General features: G+C 50.8%; 1 protein-coding gene across 5 annotated transcripts in view; it reads left to right on the top strand.

The window, feature by feature from the left end:
* JCAD (junctional cadherin 5 associated) overlaps window positions 1-13,243 on the top strand; it is an 83,989-nt gene that overhangs the window by 51,377 nt on the left and 19,369 nt on the right. For 3 of the 5 annotated variants that reach the window (XM_086714646.1, XM_086714647.1, XM_086714645.1), the window contains one exon: window positions 1,168-1,506. In XM_086714646.1, the coding sequence (XP_086570772.1) occupies window positions 1,226-1,506 (281 nt within the window). In that variant the 5' untranslated portion in view covers window positions 1,168-1,225. Of the gene's footprint in view, window positions 1-1,167; window positions 1,589-8,189; window positions 9,913-13,243 lie in introns of those variants that run through there. The other 2 variants (XM_086714649.1, XM_086714648.1) reach the window with 2 other exon arrangements.

The following is a 13,243-nucleotide window of genomic DNA, read 5'->3' as shown; positions in this document are numbered from 1 at the left end:
AGGCCTGGCCTGTGGCCCAACCTCCGGGGACGCAGGGCTGCTCCCCACTAGCCGGAAGCCACGGGAAAGAAGATTCCCCTGGGTAAAAACAAATACGGCCCCGCCTGTTTTACACCTGTGCTCACAGGTAGGTTCCTTCTGTTCTCCCGTGGCCCTGCTGCCCTGGGCCGGTTGACTTGGGGAAGTTGCCCAAGTAGAATTCATCTACCACGATGGGATTGGGCAGTGGCTCCAGAGGGAAGAGCTGCCCCAGGATTTGTTGGCGAGAAATCGGAGTCTTAAAAACCTCACGTCACAGGGGCGCCTGGGTGGCTCAGTCGGTGAAGTGCCTGACTTGGGCTCAGGTCGTGATCTCGCAGTCCGTGAGTTCGAGCCCTGCGTCGGGCTCAGAGCCTGGAGCCTGCTTCGGATTCTGTGTCTCCCTTTTTCTCTCTGCCCCTTCCCCGCTCATGCTGTCTCTCTCTCTCTCTCTCAAAAAAAGACAAACATAAAAAAAAATTAAAAACAATTTCACGTTGGAAGGGAGAAGTTGGGGATTGTGGAGCGTGCTGGGTGTGCGTGCTTGGCCAGCCGGGCCCGTGGTCTCTCACGATGCGCCCAGAGACCTGGGCTCTGCTCGCAGCAGCCCGGTGTGGCCGCCCCCCAAAGCCCCCAGAACGCCAGGGTGGATCACAGCTCCGTGCTGATTAGAGATCCGGCTCTGCCCTTTGAGAGCAAAAGGTATGGCTGCAAGATGACAAGTATAATAAGGTAAAGCCGGACACTGGCAGTTTCTCATTTTAGAAACTCAACGTGGTAATTGCAGCTTCCGCATCTGTATTTATTTTGCCTTCACTGCTCGTGCCCGTTGTTTTTGGATGCCCGGGGCAAGGGAATGGTGGACACTGTTAGTCATTTCATTGCTTCAACGCTAGTCCAGACTCTTCTGCAAGAGGCAGCCGGCACAGGGTGAGGTCCCCAGGTTTCCCGCCTCATCCTGCAGAGCCCGTGCCACGTGCACCATCCCCAGTGAGTTAGACGGGGCAGAATTGTAGGGAGAGCGGTCCCCATTCCTTCACGTTCCCAACCGGGGACGAGTTTGGTGGGAGCGAGGGGAGGAGGACGTGTCAGCCGCAGCTCCGGGGAGAGTCGGGCACCCCTCACGAACCCTCTCTGTTGTCCCTTCAGGGTGGGTGCTGCCAACGCGACGGGCCCGGCGGCCAAGCTCCCATGAAGCCAGCGCATTATGTACAGCGTAGAGGATCTCCTGATTTCTCATGGATACAAGCTGTCAAGAGGCATCCCGGCGCCACACGACGGTGACCGCGAGGGCCGCCGGCACGCCAGGTCCCGCGCGCGAGCTGGCCAGGGCCTGCTGAATGGGTGCGAGGATGGCCCCGCAGGTCCCCCCCCCAGTAAGCCGTCCCCGGGGAAGGGCCACGTGAGCGCCTCGGAAGACAGCCACCACCTACGGAGAGCCCTCGGGGAGCCCCAGAGCGCTTCTGCTTCTAGAGCTCGTGAGGCGGGGTAAGCTCCCACAAGAGCCTGCCGTTTTCTTTTGTCTCGGGGACTTGGTGGCAGGTTTGCAAGACCGATCCTTCAGAGAGAGGTGGGGAAGGGTGAAAGACAGGGGCGCTTCGTTCCATGGGCGGGGGGGGGGGTGTGGGGGGGTGGGGGGTGGGTGCAGGGTTCGCCTCACTGAGCACAGGGCCTGGCCACGGGAGGCCTTCGATGAACAGTGGTCAGCAGGTGAATTCTGTCATGGGAAACCCACGGCATTTTAATACCCACCCTCTGTTTTCCCTTAGAATCTCCTGACGTTGCCTTCACTAGGAATCGTTTAAAAACCCTGGAGAAGCTAGTTTCTGTCAGGCACACATTCCTAGTGCATCAGGCTTCCTTAGTAATTAGTATGTTTCAATATTGCGTACATTACAGCGTTGGAAGAGGTGTATGTCCCCCTCCGTGTATGAAGAAGAAAACCTTTCTTCTTGTACATTTGTGTAATTTCGTTGGCTTCCAACCCATCTTTCCCTTGCACACACTGGCCCTAATGTGGGTATCCTATCTGAATACAGCTGCAATCTGTGGGTGTTTTCCTACAACAAAGAAGAGGGCGGGTTGGCTGGGGGGCCAGCAGGGGGGTAAAAAAGAGGGAATTTGGGCAGCTTGCCACAGAGCCGCATGAGAGGGGAGCCCTGTAGCCCTCATGCACCTAGAGGAGTTTCCACCTCATGCACCTAGGGTTTCCACCTAGAGGAGACCCTTGTCATCACTTCATAAAAGTGCGTTTGTCTCCAGGGCTGCGTTAGGACCAGGCTCAGACTGGAGGAGGAGGGTTCTGCCTCTGTAGAGCAGGTTATGTAATTGTGCATAACCGGCAAGAAAGGGACCAAAGCAACCAGTGGAAGCAGAGGCCTGTCTTCAAGGGAAACAAACAAACAAAAAGCCAAGCAAACTTAAAAGGGGAGTGAGTTCAGTCTAAAGGGAAAGAAGCAGGCTTCCATGGTGAAAACTCACCTTTTCCCAGAAAGGATTTTCCATGTGGGTTGACGGCTTTCAGGTGAAGAAGGGAGAGGGTTCATTCTTAAAGTTTAGAGCGTTCAGCCCTGTCGTTATCGAGTAAAAGCCAAGGTGATTGCCTTCCACGTGCGCGGTGCAGTGAAAGCAGGCTTATGTTGCCACGTCAGAACCATTTCTCTGGCCAGGGGCAAGGGTTAGTGGCCAGGTTCAGGACGACACCCACAATGGAAAGGGACGTAAAACTGCTTTTATTTAACCTTGCCCTTCAGACTCACACTTGTGTCCACTACTGTCTTGGGCCTAAGTCTCTTTTTGGCCACATTCCCTGAAAAACACGCCCGCCCTGGATTTTGGAAGAGGCTGCTTTCGGATGAGTTGGCTGAGAATTAGAGAATTAGTGTAATTACCACTACACAAACTTGTGCTGGACTTTGTCCTGCCCTCTGTTGCTTCTAGCTCTGTGCTGAGTATATCTGTACCTTCCACCTTGGATTTCGGGGCCCTGAGGCTGTACCTTGTCTCCCCTTCTTGTGTGTTTCCTACGGAGTTTGTTATGGTTGCTGGATACACAGTGTGTTTAATATGTGCTCGTGGATTCAGTTCTTTCTTCCACTGTTGAGGGGCAGAAGTCCTCAACTTGTAATGAGGTAAAGACTGGGGCAGTGGAATCCCTACAAATCCCCTTGGAGGCTGTGTGGGGGCTCCTTCAATCTCAGAGGGCTGGATCAGAGATCAGAGTTGGGTCCCACAGTGGGAGGCAGTAAAATCCCCTCTAGAATGCTGTGTGGGCCATGTGGCCCCCACGCTCGTCTACAACTTGCTCAGGACTTTCTAGCCCCTTTGTGCTAACAGGTTTTTGGGGACCCCAGGCACTCACAGCCCAGCCCCTAGGTAGGTAGGCATTATCGGATCTGTAGGCAGTCTTTCTTTCTGTCATGAGAAGTGCTCAGTTCAGTGGCTTCGTGTAGCAGTGGGATGTCTTCGTACAGACGTCCGTGTTCTCGGCAGATCTGGCCGTGTCCCCCCAGTTCTGAGGGGGGCTGGTTACCTTCTGAGATGTATCTCAGCTGTCAGACTGAAGGTTGCCTTGTAGGGTAAAAACAGAATATGCATACGTGTTCGCAGAAATCCATGCCAGTGCCCAAAGCCTCCGAGACCAGCTGCAAGCCTTCCTGGGTTGAAGTGAAAAGATGTTTTCTTTCTCTAGTAGCTTATAGAGACCTGAAAACAGGAGGCAAACAGAAAAGCAAACAGAAAGGTAGGCAGGAGGATGCGTTTTCAGGAGAAAAAAAAAAAGTGCCTTGAGAGGAAATAAAGAGGTGCTAATCGTTAAAGCCTGAAAACTGAAGAAAAAACAAACCCAACAATACTTTGGCTTCTGTGAACTCTGAATCTGGATGAGCAAATGGTGCTTTGCCAAATCCTAGCCTCCAGGCTGCCGACCAGGGCAGCTGTGGTCCTGCTGCGTGCCCGTCCCACACGGCGACTCTTCTGGGCTGGGCTCCAGGTCTGGAGGGGCAGGGGGGCCCGGGAAGGGCAGGTGGGGCCCCCAACTCCACACCATCAGGGTGGCTGGGAAGCATCACGAGGGTACCCTCTTGCACTCTCTTAGGAGGGTTGAGGTTTGCCTTAGAGAGTATCCCCCCACCCCAGGCCAGTCCTCAGGGCCTCGTGGACTTCCCAGAGAAGGTGGTGGTCAAAGTGGTTTCCAAGGCCACGGGGGCCAAAAGAAGCCTGGTTTGTTTTATTCTGTTAGGAGAGCACGTTAGCAGAGTCATATTTTATAGCCAAAGGACATGAAGCCCAGAGGTCCTCGGTGACTCTGTAAGGGCCACTCGGAAGGAAGCCTGGCTTGGGCCCCAGGCTCCGGGCTGCCAGGCAGGCCAGCCTCTGCTGCTCCATAGCGGTGTGGGGCCCGGATCAGCTCTCCCCAGGTGGGGCCTGTCCCTGTTTGAGAGGGGCCTGCATTTCTCCAAGCTCCTTTCACAGCTGCCTTGTGGCAGACTGTCCTCTCTCACTTCCTTGTCCTCCGCCCTCTCTACGGGCACGAGGGGATGTGCGGTGGCTCCCAGGGCACAGCTGTGTCCCTTTCCTGTCTGGGGAGCTGCCTAAGGAATGCATCCTGTCGTGTCTAATCTAATCTAATCTAATCTAATCTAATCTAATCTAATCTAATCTAATCTAATCACCTAGATCAGATACGTGTGCACAACATGGCTTCTCTCTGTGATATTGTCTGTCATCTGGGGTGTGGCTTAAACATCAAGACTGCCTTGGGAGCATGATCGAGCTTCTTCCTTTCCCTCGCGAATTACCATCATCTTACAACAGAGTTTCTTATGTAAGGGCTGGTTATAGCCAGTAAAATGAAGAAAAAAGAAAAAAAGAAAAACCACAAATATGGAGCCTTGACTAGATTTCCAAACATGCAGGATGCATGTTTCCCAACTTGGCCGAAGAGGCTGTGCTTTGAGCTTGCACTGTTACCGCAACAAGTGACACGGAGATCCCGACACGGGCAGAGCATGACAGTTGTGTCATGTGGGGAGCTGAAGGAGCCGCTGGCTTGCTGAGAAGCTCTTGTACTCAGGTGGTGCAGACGGGCCCAAGAGTCACTTCCTGCTGGTACACACGTATCCGAATTAGTGAGGAGAGAGCTCCCTTCCAAAGCTCCGTGCAGGGTGTTGCACTGGGTCCTTGACCCCCTTCGCCTGCAGCGTCACCCCCCATCTCCGTATGGCCCTGCAGGCCTCCTTCTCCACGCCTGACCTGCCTGCCCTGTGCCTCCTCGTGCTTTCAGGGTGCCAAGCGCGCGGGGCCACCGTGTGTTCCCCAGCACTAAGCCCTGCCTAGAAGCACCCGGGGCCCTCCTCCCACTCCCCTTGGAAGCCCCACCCATCAGTTTGGTGGCTTCTTCGGCTCTCCCAGTCGGAATGACTGGCTCCCGGGTGCTCCTCCAGGGTTGCCACCAGCTTCCTGAAAGCTGACCCCATTTCTTTTTTTTTTTTTTTTTTAATTTTTTTTTTTTTTCAACGTTTATTTATTTTTGGGACAGAGAGAGACAGAGCATGAACGGGGGAGGGGCAGAGAGAGAGGGAGACACAGAATCAGAAACAGGCTCCAGGCTCCGAGCCATCAGCCCAGAGCCTGACGCGGGGCCTGAACTCACGGACCGCGAGATCGTGACCTGGCTGAAGTCGGACGCCCAACCGACTGCGCCACCCAGGCGCCCCGACATTTCTGATTCACCTCTGGTTTTGCTAAAGCCTATTAAGGAATTTTGCACTTATTAAAACACTCAGAAAAACTTCTTTTGATAAATTGGATGAAACCTAGTGCTTTCCACGCCAAGGCAGTTGTGGAAGTGCTGAGCATTTCGGAACATTGGGATAAAGCGGGATGGGAAACGGAGGAGGTTTTTCCAGCGGGAGGACCTGTGTGAGGCTGGGGGTGGGGAGGAAGGTTCCACTGTGACAGGGAGGGGCGCTGGCTTTCCGCGCCAGGCAGCTGAGGTAGCAGTTTTGACGGCTTTGTCCACATGCCAACTCCTGGGGGATGAACAGGGAGGGAGGGAGAAGGAAATGCGAGTCACAGACTCGGCCAAACTCCCACTAGGCCGAACGGCCTCGGTGGTAAAATTCCCCTCCTTTGTAGATTCTGTGGGTGCAAGAATCTACAATCTAGCCCACTTGAGTGAGACGGGGCAAGTTTTCGTGAGGCCGTACTGGGGCGGCTCGGGGCCCACTGCAGGGAGGAAATGGAGCCTGGCTGGGCCTCGCCGAGGTGGGAATGAGAAAACTAGGAGCCAAGGCTGGTAGTCAGGTGACTTCTCTCAGGGTTGTGAGTTGTTCCCCTGGGGGGCGCTTTCAGGCTGGGTCCCACCTTGTCTCCTGTCTCTGCATCTCCCCGCGCTTCTGCTCCCCCCTTTGCAGACCGGACTCTTCCCTTCACGGACGGTCCCTGCTTTCCAGTAACTGGCTCACAGTGACTTTTGTTCCCCTCTTGCCTCTATGTGACGGTTTAGCACCTGACGGCCCTGGTGACTGCCACCCATGTCTCTTACGTTTTTGAGACAAGGAATCATTAGTTGGGTTTTGGCCTTGGTTGGCACATCTCAGCCCTGTCCCATCAATGGGGACAGGGAGCAGGGGCTGATTAGGGGAAGGCAGGGTGGATGGGGAGGAGGGGATGACCAGATGTGGATGTCTGACCTTTACCTGCCCTCGATGAAGGGGCTACGGATGAGGGAGGTGAGTGCTGACCGTGTACCCCAAACCTGTTCTCTCTTCACAGGCCATTCATTTAGTAACTCTAGAGATTTGGCATTTCCCCCTTAAGTCGGGTACTCCAGAGACCTTCCCCTGATGCTAAACCACTCCTGAGTGGTCTTAGTTGGCAGACTGTGACGATGGAGATGCCGCAGGCTTTGCACGGAGGTCACTCCCGTGGTACAGGAAGAACCTCACAGGCAGCGTCAGGTGTCCCTGCAGGACTGATAGGTTCATAGCTGGAAAACCAGGAATGTCCTAAAACTGCACAGACAGTCAGCGTTCCACTTATCAAATGACTTGGTGCCAGATTTTTCTTGTATCCTAATTTTTGCCATCTAACCAACGACAGATACTTCTCGAGCGCATCCTATGTGGCATCTCTGTCCTCCCTCTGGCGATATGGAAAGGATGCTTCTGAAAGCTTACATTTACATCCGTGTTCAGAGACCATAAAGAGAAGTATTCTCTAGTTCGTCAGTTTGCACGCACTTTAGCTATTTGTGCACCTACTGTGTTGTTCCAAGCCTCGCTTGCCAACACACGCACACGCGTGCACACACCCGGGCACAGACACGCGCATGCACGCCTGCACCTGCCAAGATTAAGGAGAGAATAGAGGAAGTGGGCACGGGAGAAAAGCTAGCCGTTATCTATACGTGGAGGAAACTGCGTGCTTAAAATGTAAGTAGCCATAATTGAATAATACTTAGCTACCTTTAAAATATGTAAAAGACTGTTATCAGGCATTCACGGTTTCCTTACTGTGTTTCCTCTGAGAGACTATAATCAGAGGAAGCTGTAAAATAACTTAAGGTAGCAGAAGTTTGGATCTGAAAGTCATACCATAATAGGTTCTTCTCTGCTCGGCCCCAGGAATTCTGATAAAGATGTTTGTCAGTTAACCCTGAGAATAACTTGTAATTCTCTCTTGTCATCAGCAGCAGTCATAACCGTGTAGAGACATAGCAATCTAGAAGAGCCTCTGATGTGGCGGTCGGGGGCCTCATCTCGGGAGGTTTATATTTGATTAGCAAACGTCCGTTCTAGATGGTGCTCCTGGGTATGGCAAACAGTCACCTTTCAGAGGCTTTCTAAGCTGCTGTCCAATCATATCCTGCTTATAATGGTTTCCCAAGAAGGAATGCTTCAAGTTTAACGTCTGTTTCTATATCTCTCTTTGTCTTTTTTTTTTTTTTTTCAACGTTTATTTATTTTTGGGACAGAGAGAGACAGAGCATGAACAGGGGAGGGGCAGAGAGAGAGGGAGACACAGAATCAGAAACAGGCTCCAGGCTCCGAGCCATCAGCCCAGAGCCTGACGCGGGGCTCGAACTCCCGGATCGCGAGATCGTGACCTGGCTGAAGTCGGACGCTTAACCGACTGCGCCACCCAGGCGCCCCAATATCTCTCTTTGTCTTTATGAAATTACATTTCCACAAACGTTATTTGTCTTTTAGCTGCTTGCTTCGCATCCTAATTATTAGGTGGTGTTGTTTTGACCTCTTCACAGAGAAAAGTGCCAGCTGTTTGAGCTGGTGAGCTCATGAACACACGTGAAGAGGCAGACCCCTGGTTTTTCCCATGGTCTTTTCAAGAACAAACCCTTCTTCTGGCGTGCTTTGTTCTTGTTGTTAGGCAGTGCAACCTTTCGGAAGTGCCTGGAGCCGGCCTCCTCTCCTGCAGATACTCTCAGGGTGCTTTCCCGTCTGCAGTTCTTCCCAATAAAAAGCAGGAGAGGAGACTTGTGGAAGAACAGAGACGAGGATGAGGAGGTGCCTCTAGAAGAAATGGGAAGACTCCAGAAGCACAGTCTAGAACTTCATTTGTCTTGGTAGCTGGGCCTCCATCGAGAGAATTGTGAGTTGCGTTTCTTCGTCAGGTGGAGAACCGGGTTCGTAAGGAAGCCAGGACGTTTCCAAGTGAGAGGCACTGGATGGTAAGGATGTGAAACCGGGGTCCAAGAAAGCACTGCAGTTGGGTCTTCAGTTCTGGTTCACTTTGTTTCAGAGATGATGATGCCTCTGAGTTCTTGACGAAGAACAAAGAGCCTTAGACCAGAGTCTAGCTGAGGGTAGACTTGTACTTGATGTACATGACTGTGGGATCAGTGTCCTTATCTGTCTACACAGAGAGCCGACTGCTTCCTCCTAGCTCCTTCTGGCTCCGGTTTACCTTCCTTGGTGGCTGCCTCCCTCACTCTTCACTGTCGTAAGCTTCGCTTCTGAGGCACAGAGTGCTCCATAGACCGCCACGTGAGCGTGGGGGTGCCGACAGACTCGTGAAAGGGAAGTGAGGAGCTCGGAGTGGTTTGTTTCGTTTCATTGTCGATGGCGGCAGTGTGTGGATTGCGCCAGTGAAGACATTTTACCTTGGTGAAAGAATATCCCTGTTTAAGAGAAAATAGGAAAATACTGAGACAGTCTGCTTCACCTATTGGAGTTATGTGCAAAAAAAGGGATCAGAGCTTGCTCTTCCTGCTTTGTTGTAATAAACTAAATATTGGTTTTGTTCGACATCATCATTGTGGAAACGGGTGTAGCTTCTTCCTTAGAGACCAGCCATCACCGGAGGGGCAGAGTCTTGTTATGACAGTCAGCTATATCATTATTTCCTGTTATTGTGAAGGCCCATTGATTACAACTTCAAAAAAGACAATACGGGCCGAAAATAATCATCACAGAAGACAAACACTCAGTTCTTTCTCTCTTTCCTTTGTGCCCCTTACCTCCTTCCTTGATGTAAGGAAAAGAATTTCAAAATTATCTACTCTGCTGAGAATTTATTTTAATTGGGTTAATAATAGTAGTGATTGTTTAAAAAAAAAAAAAACAAGGGCTTATTGTGTGTCAGGCACTCTGCTAAACAGTTTAAATGCATTATCTCATTAAGCCCTCCCAACAAACCCAAAAAGGAAGGAACTACTCCCGTCCCTTGAGTATAAATGAAGAATGAGAGGCAAAAGCCAAGCAAAGTATCTTGCCGAAGGCTCTGATTGGAAAGCCCGCGCCCGGGCCGGGGGCTCACGCTCCCTGGCGGCTTGCCTCACTCTCCCCATTGGCGTACTGAGAAGTCCAAAGCCACCGACGCTCCCGTCAGCCCTGTCGACTCCGAGTAGCCCTCCCTGGGGGGCAGGCACAGGTACACTGGGCTCCCTCCGGCCTGACTGCAGGCCCCATCTCTTTCTCCTCTGCTCTGCCTAAGCCCTGTCTTCCGGAAGCTCAGACATTCATCAGAAGGTGATTAGGAACCAGCAGTAAATGCAGCCTACCATTCTTGTTGAGACTGAATTTTTGCTAAATAGTGATATGCATCCATAGTGTTTCCAGAACAGCCTCGTCTTTCCTGACTGATCTTTACGGTAACCTTCGTAGGTTAGGCTTAATCTTCTCCTGACTCCTATTTCCCCTTTCCAAAATTACCTTTTTATTACCCTGTGTCAGAGGGTTACTTACCTAGTATAGTGTATCGAATATACCAAGGCACACTGAAAAATAAAATTGCAGGCTTCCGGGCCCAGAGAGCATTAAGAGCAAATTCTGTAGCAGCAGATGGTTGACCCTCTCACGGAAACATGGCAAACATCTCACATGGGGCTGGTGAATATGAGTCACTCTGAAGAGATGCCCCAACGCCTCTGCCAATCTCCAAGAGAAGAGCTTCTCCCTTGAGGAGTATGAGGCTCCTTAAATGACCTGTTCCACCTTTATGCTCAGACTGTGCATTTGGACTAGGGCATGGCTTTTGAAGGAACAGAATTGGCACAGCTGTCCCCTGGTCCAGGACATGCCCACTGGTGTGGGAAGGCGGTTGGCCATACTGGCATCTGCTAGGCCAGCGGGCGGGCTTGCTAACTGGAAGAAATCACTGGACCAGGAGACCACTTGGGTGGAACCTCCCACCCTCCATGCAGGCCTCCGAGGGAAGCCCAGTTGGCTAGACTTTGGGGGCTGCTCACGGGGAACCAGGTTCAGGATTTTGTTCATGGAGGAGGGAGGGCATCTCTCCCATGCCCTCACGTATCAACACAGAGCTAGGCTGTAGTGTGCCTGGATGGTAACAAGTTGGTACAGCTGAGGACCGTGGAGTCAGAAGGTTATCCTGGAACATGTGAAACCATGGTTGAAAGTCATGTCAGAGGGGCGACCTGGTGGTTCGGTTGCTTAAGCGTCCAACTCTTGATTTTGGCTCAGGTCATGATCTCACGGTCTGTGAGTTCGAGCTCCGCGTCGGGCACTGTGCTGGTAGCCTGGAGCCTGCTTGGGATTCTCTTTCTTGCTCTCTCTCTGCCCCTCCCCAACTTGTGTGCATGTTCGCTCTCTCTCTCTCTCTCTCTCAAAATGAATAAATAAACTTACAAAAAGTCATGTCAAATATTGCCAATCTACGTAGGCTTTTACTTTTTTTAAAAGAAGGACAGTATTTTCTGTTGTGGTTGAAAAGGAGTCCTGAGAGCACTAACAGAAATGTCTTTGGAGGTTTTTCATCATTAGCTTTTATTACTTCAGTGAATGGGTTTGCCTGTTTTCCTTTAGACATGTTGTTTTTCACATGTTCACATTTCAGATATGTCCCAAGCAGTTTCTTATCAGTTGTTTCGTTGCTATCATGTCTCTTTTCTGTGATAAGGCATGGAGCTGTTAGCAAGTGTAACTTCTGTCTCACCTCGGTCCTGTTTTCCCAGGGGCTCTGTATAAAGACCCTGCTTGTCTCGTTGAACTTGTCCACACAATTTATTTGAGCTCTCACATTCCTCCTTGTTTTTCTTATCTTTTTCCCACCCTGTATTAATGTGTTCAGCATGTTTTTGTAAAACGTCCCATTGTTAACTTTTTTAAGATGTAAATTATTAGGTCTCATTTTTTTAAAAAGACAAATTTGATCTCATCTTATTTCCTCAAAGGTATTAGAAAACATATTCTTGGCCTTGAAGCCATGTGAGGGAGGACACAATTGAGCCAGGAATGGACATCATGCATGGTAGCCAGTAGATATCCAGGCTGATAACTTGTCCGAGGGAGAAATTTACAAAACTGCCACCGTGTGGGGTCCACTCACGCCTGTCAGACTCAGGCTTATACTGGGTACAGAATAGATGTTTGTTAAATAAGGTCTTTAGCACTATATCCTATGGCTTAATTTTAAAATAGATTATTTAAGGGGCACCTGGGTGGCTCTGTCTGTTAAGCATCCAACTTCAGCTCAGGTCATGATCTTGCGGTCTGTGAGTTTGAGCCCCGCATCGGGCTCTGTGCTGACAGCTCCGAGCCTGGAGCCTGGTTCGGATTCTGTGTCTCCCTCTGTCTCTCTGCCCACCCCCCCCACCCCCAAAAAATAAGCAATTAAAAAAACAGATTATATAAGCTTTCCCAGATGACCTGTGTTTACCTTAAATTGGGATTTTGGTGTATTGTACAAAGGAAGAAAGGTTAATCCAGAATGCTTAGCCATTTGGGTTAGTCAGGGCAGATTTGACAAAAGTTATAGAGTGTAACCTTTTTAGGTGGGCAGGGAAGAAAACAGACTGCATTACTTGTGTAGGTAGTTAGGGTCTGATTATATTCTTGCCCTATTTATGTCATTTTTTATTTGTCTTCTGATGGTGCTCATGGCACTTACATAGACAAATAGCACCTCGGGAGTCCAGCTACCTCTTGGCACTTAAGCACGCCACATGTTTACTGAGAAACCAGAATTTCCATTGGGAAAATGGGCAAAAGCGACACTGTGGATTTTTCCCCTAAAGTCGGTGTCCCGGCAACATGTTTATGGGACTATAAGGATCATGTGTGAGTGGTGCTGATTAAAGCCATTAAAGCCATGTGGTATCCACTCCCCGTCAGCTAAGGAATCAAGGCAGGAGAGGGGATTCTGAAGCAAGGCATCAGCCACACACGTCAATTATTCATTTTACTCTCTCTTAATCGGGGTTGTGACAACTGTCACCCCAGAAGCGGTTCATCCCCTAGCGTTTCTCGGCACATCTGTGATGCATGGGCGGTCATGGAGGAGTTCGTAAGGGAAGGGCCCGTGGCCTCTGGGGTTCAGGAGGGGGGTTCCTTGGCTCACCAGGGTGGGGGCAGGAGATGTGCACGCAGGGCTGAGGGTGGTGGCTTCCACGGGAACCATCCTTATGGAACCCGACCCGAGAGGTGTTCTGTTACGCATTCAAAGCCTGAGTGCTCAAAACGTGATTTTGATAACGACGAAAGCCGTGAAGACGTTGACCTTCAGCCACGCCCAGGGTTAACACAGCTGTCACTACGTGTAAGAAGTAAATGCAGAAGCACTTAGGCTGCTCAGTGGCAAATGCTTTACCTCAAATTGATCTGAAATATTTTCTACTTTTTCAACCCTTTCATTCAGTGGCTGCTTAAAAAGTTATCTGGGAGTGGGAGTGCGGGCAGGACTTGAACAGCAACCCTCATTTACTAAGGCAAGGAAGTAATTCCAAGACACTACTGCTACTACT

This window comes from Puma concolor, chromosome B4 (genome assembly GCF_028749965.1).
Source record: "Puma concolor isolate L17-30 chromosome B4, mPumCon1.1.hap2, whole genome shotgun sequence".
NCBI classification, from domain to species: Eukaryota; Metazoa; Chordata; class Mammalia; order Carnivora; family Felidae; genus Puma; species Puma concolor.
The sequence above is the reverse complement of the archived record's forward strand: the minus strand, read 5'-3'. Positions and strand labels throughout refer to the sequence as shown.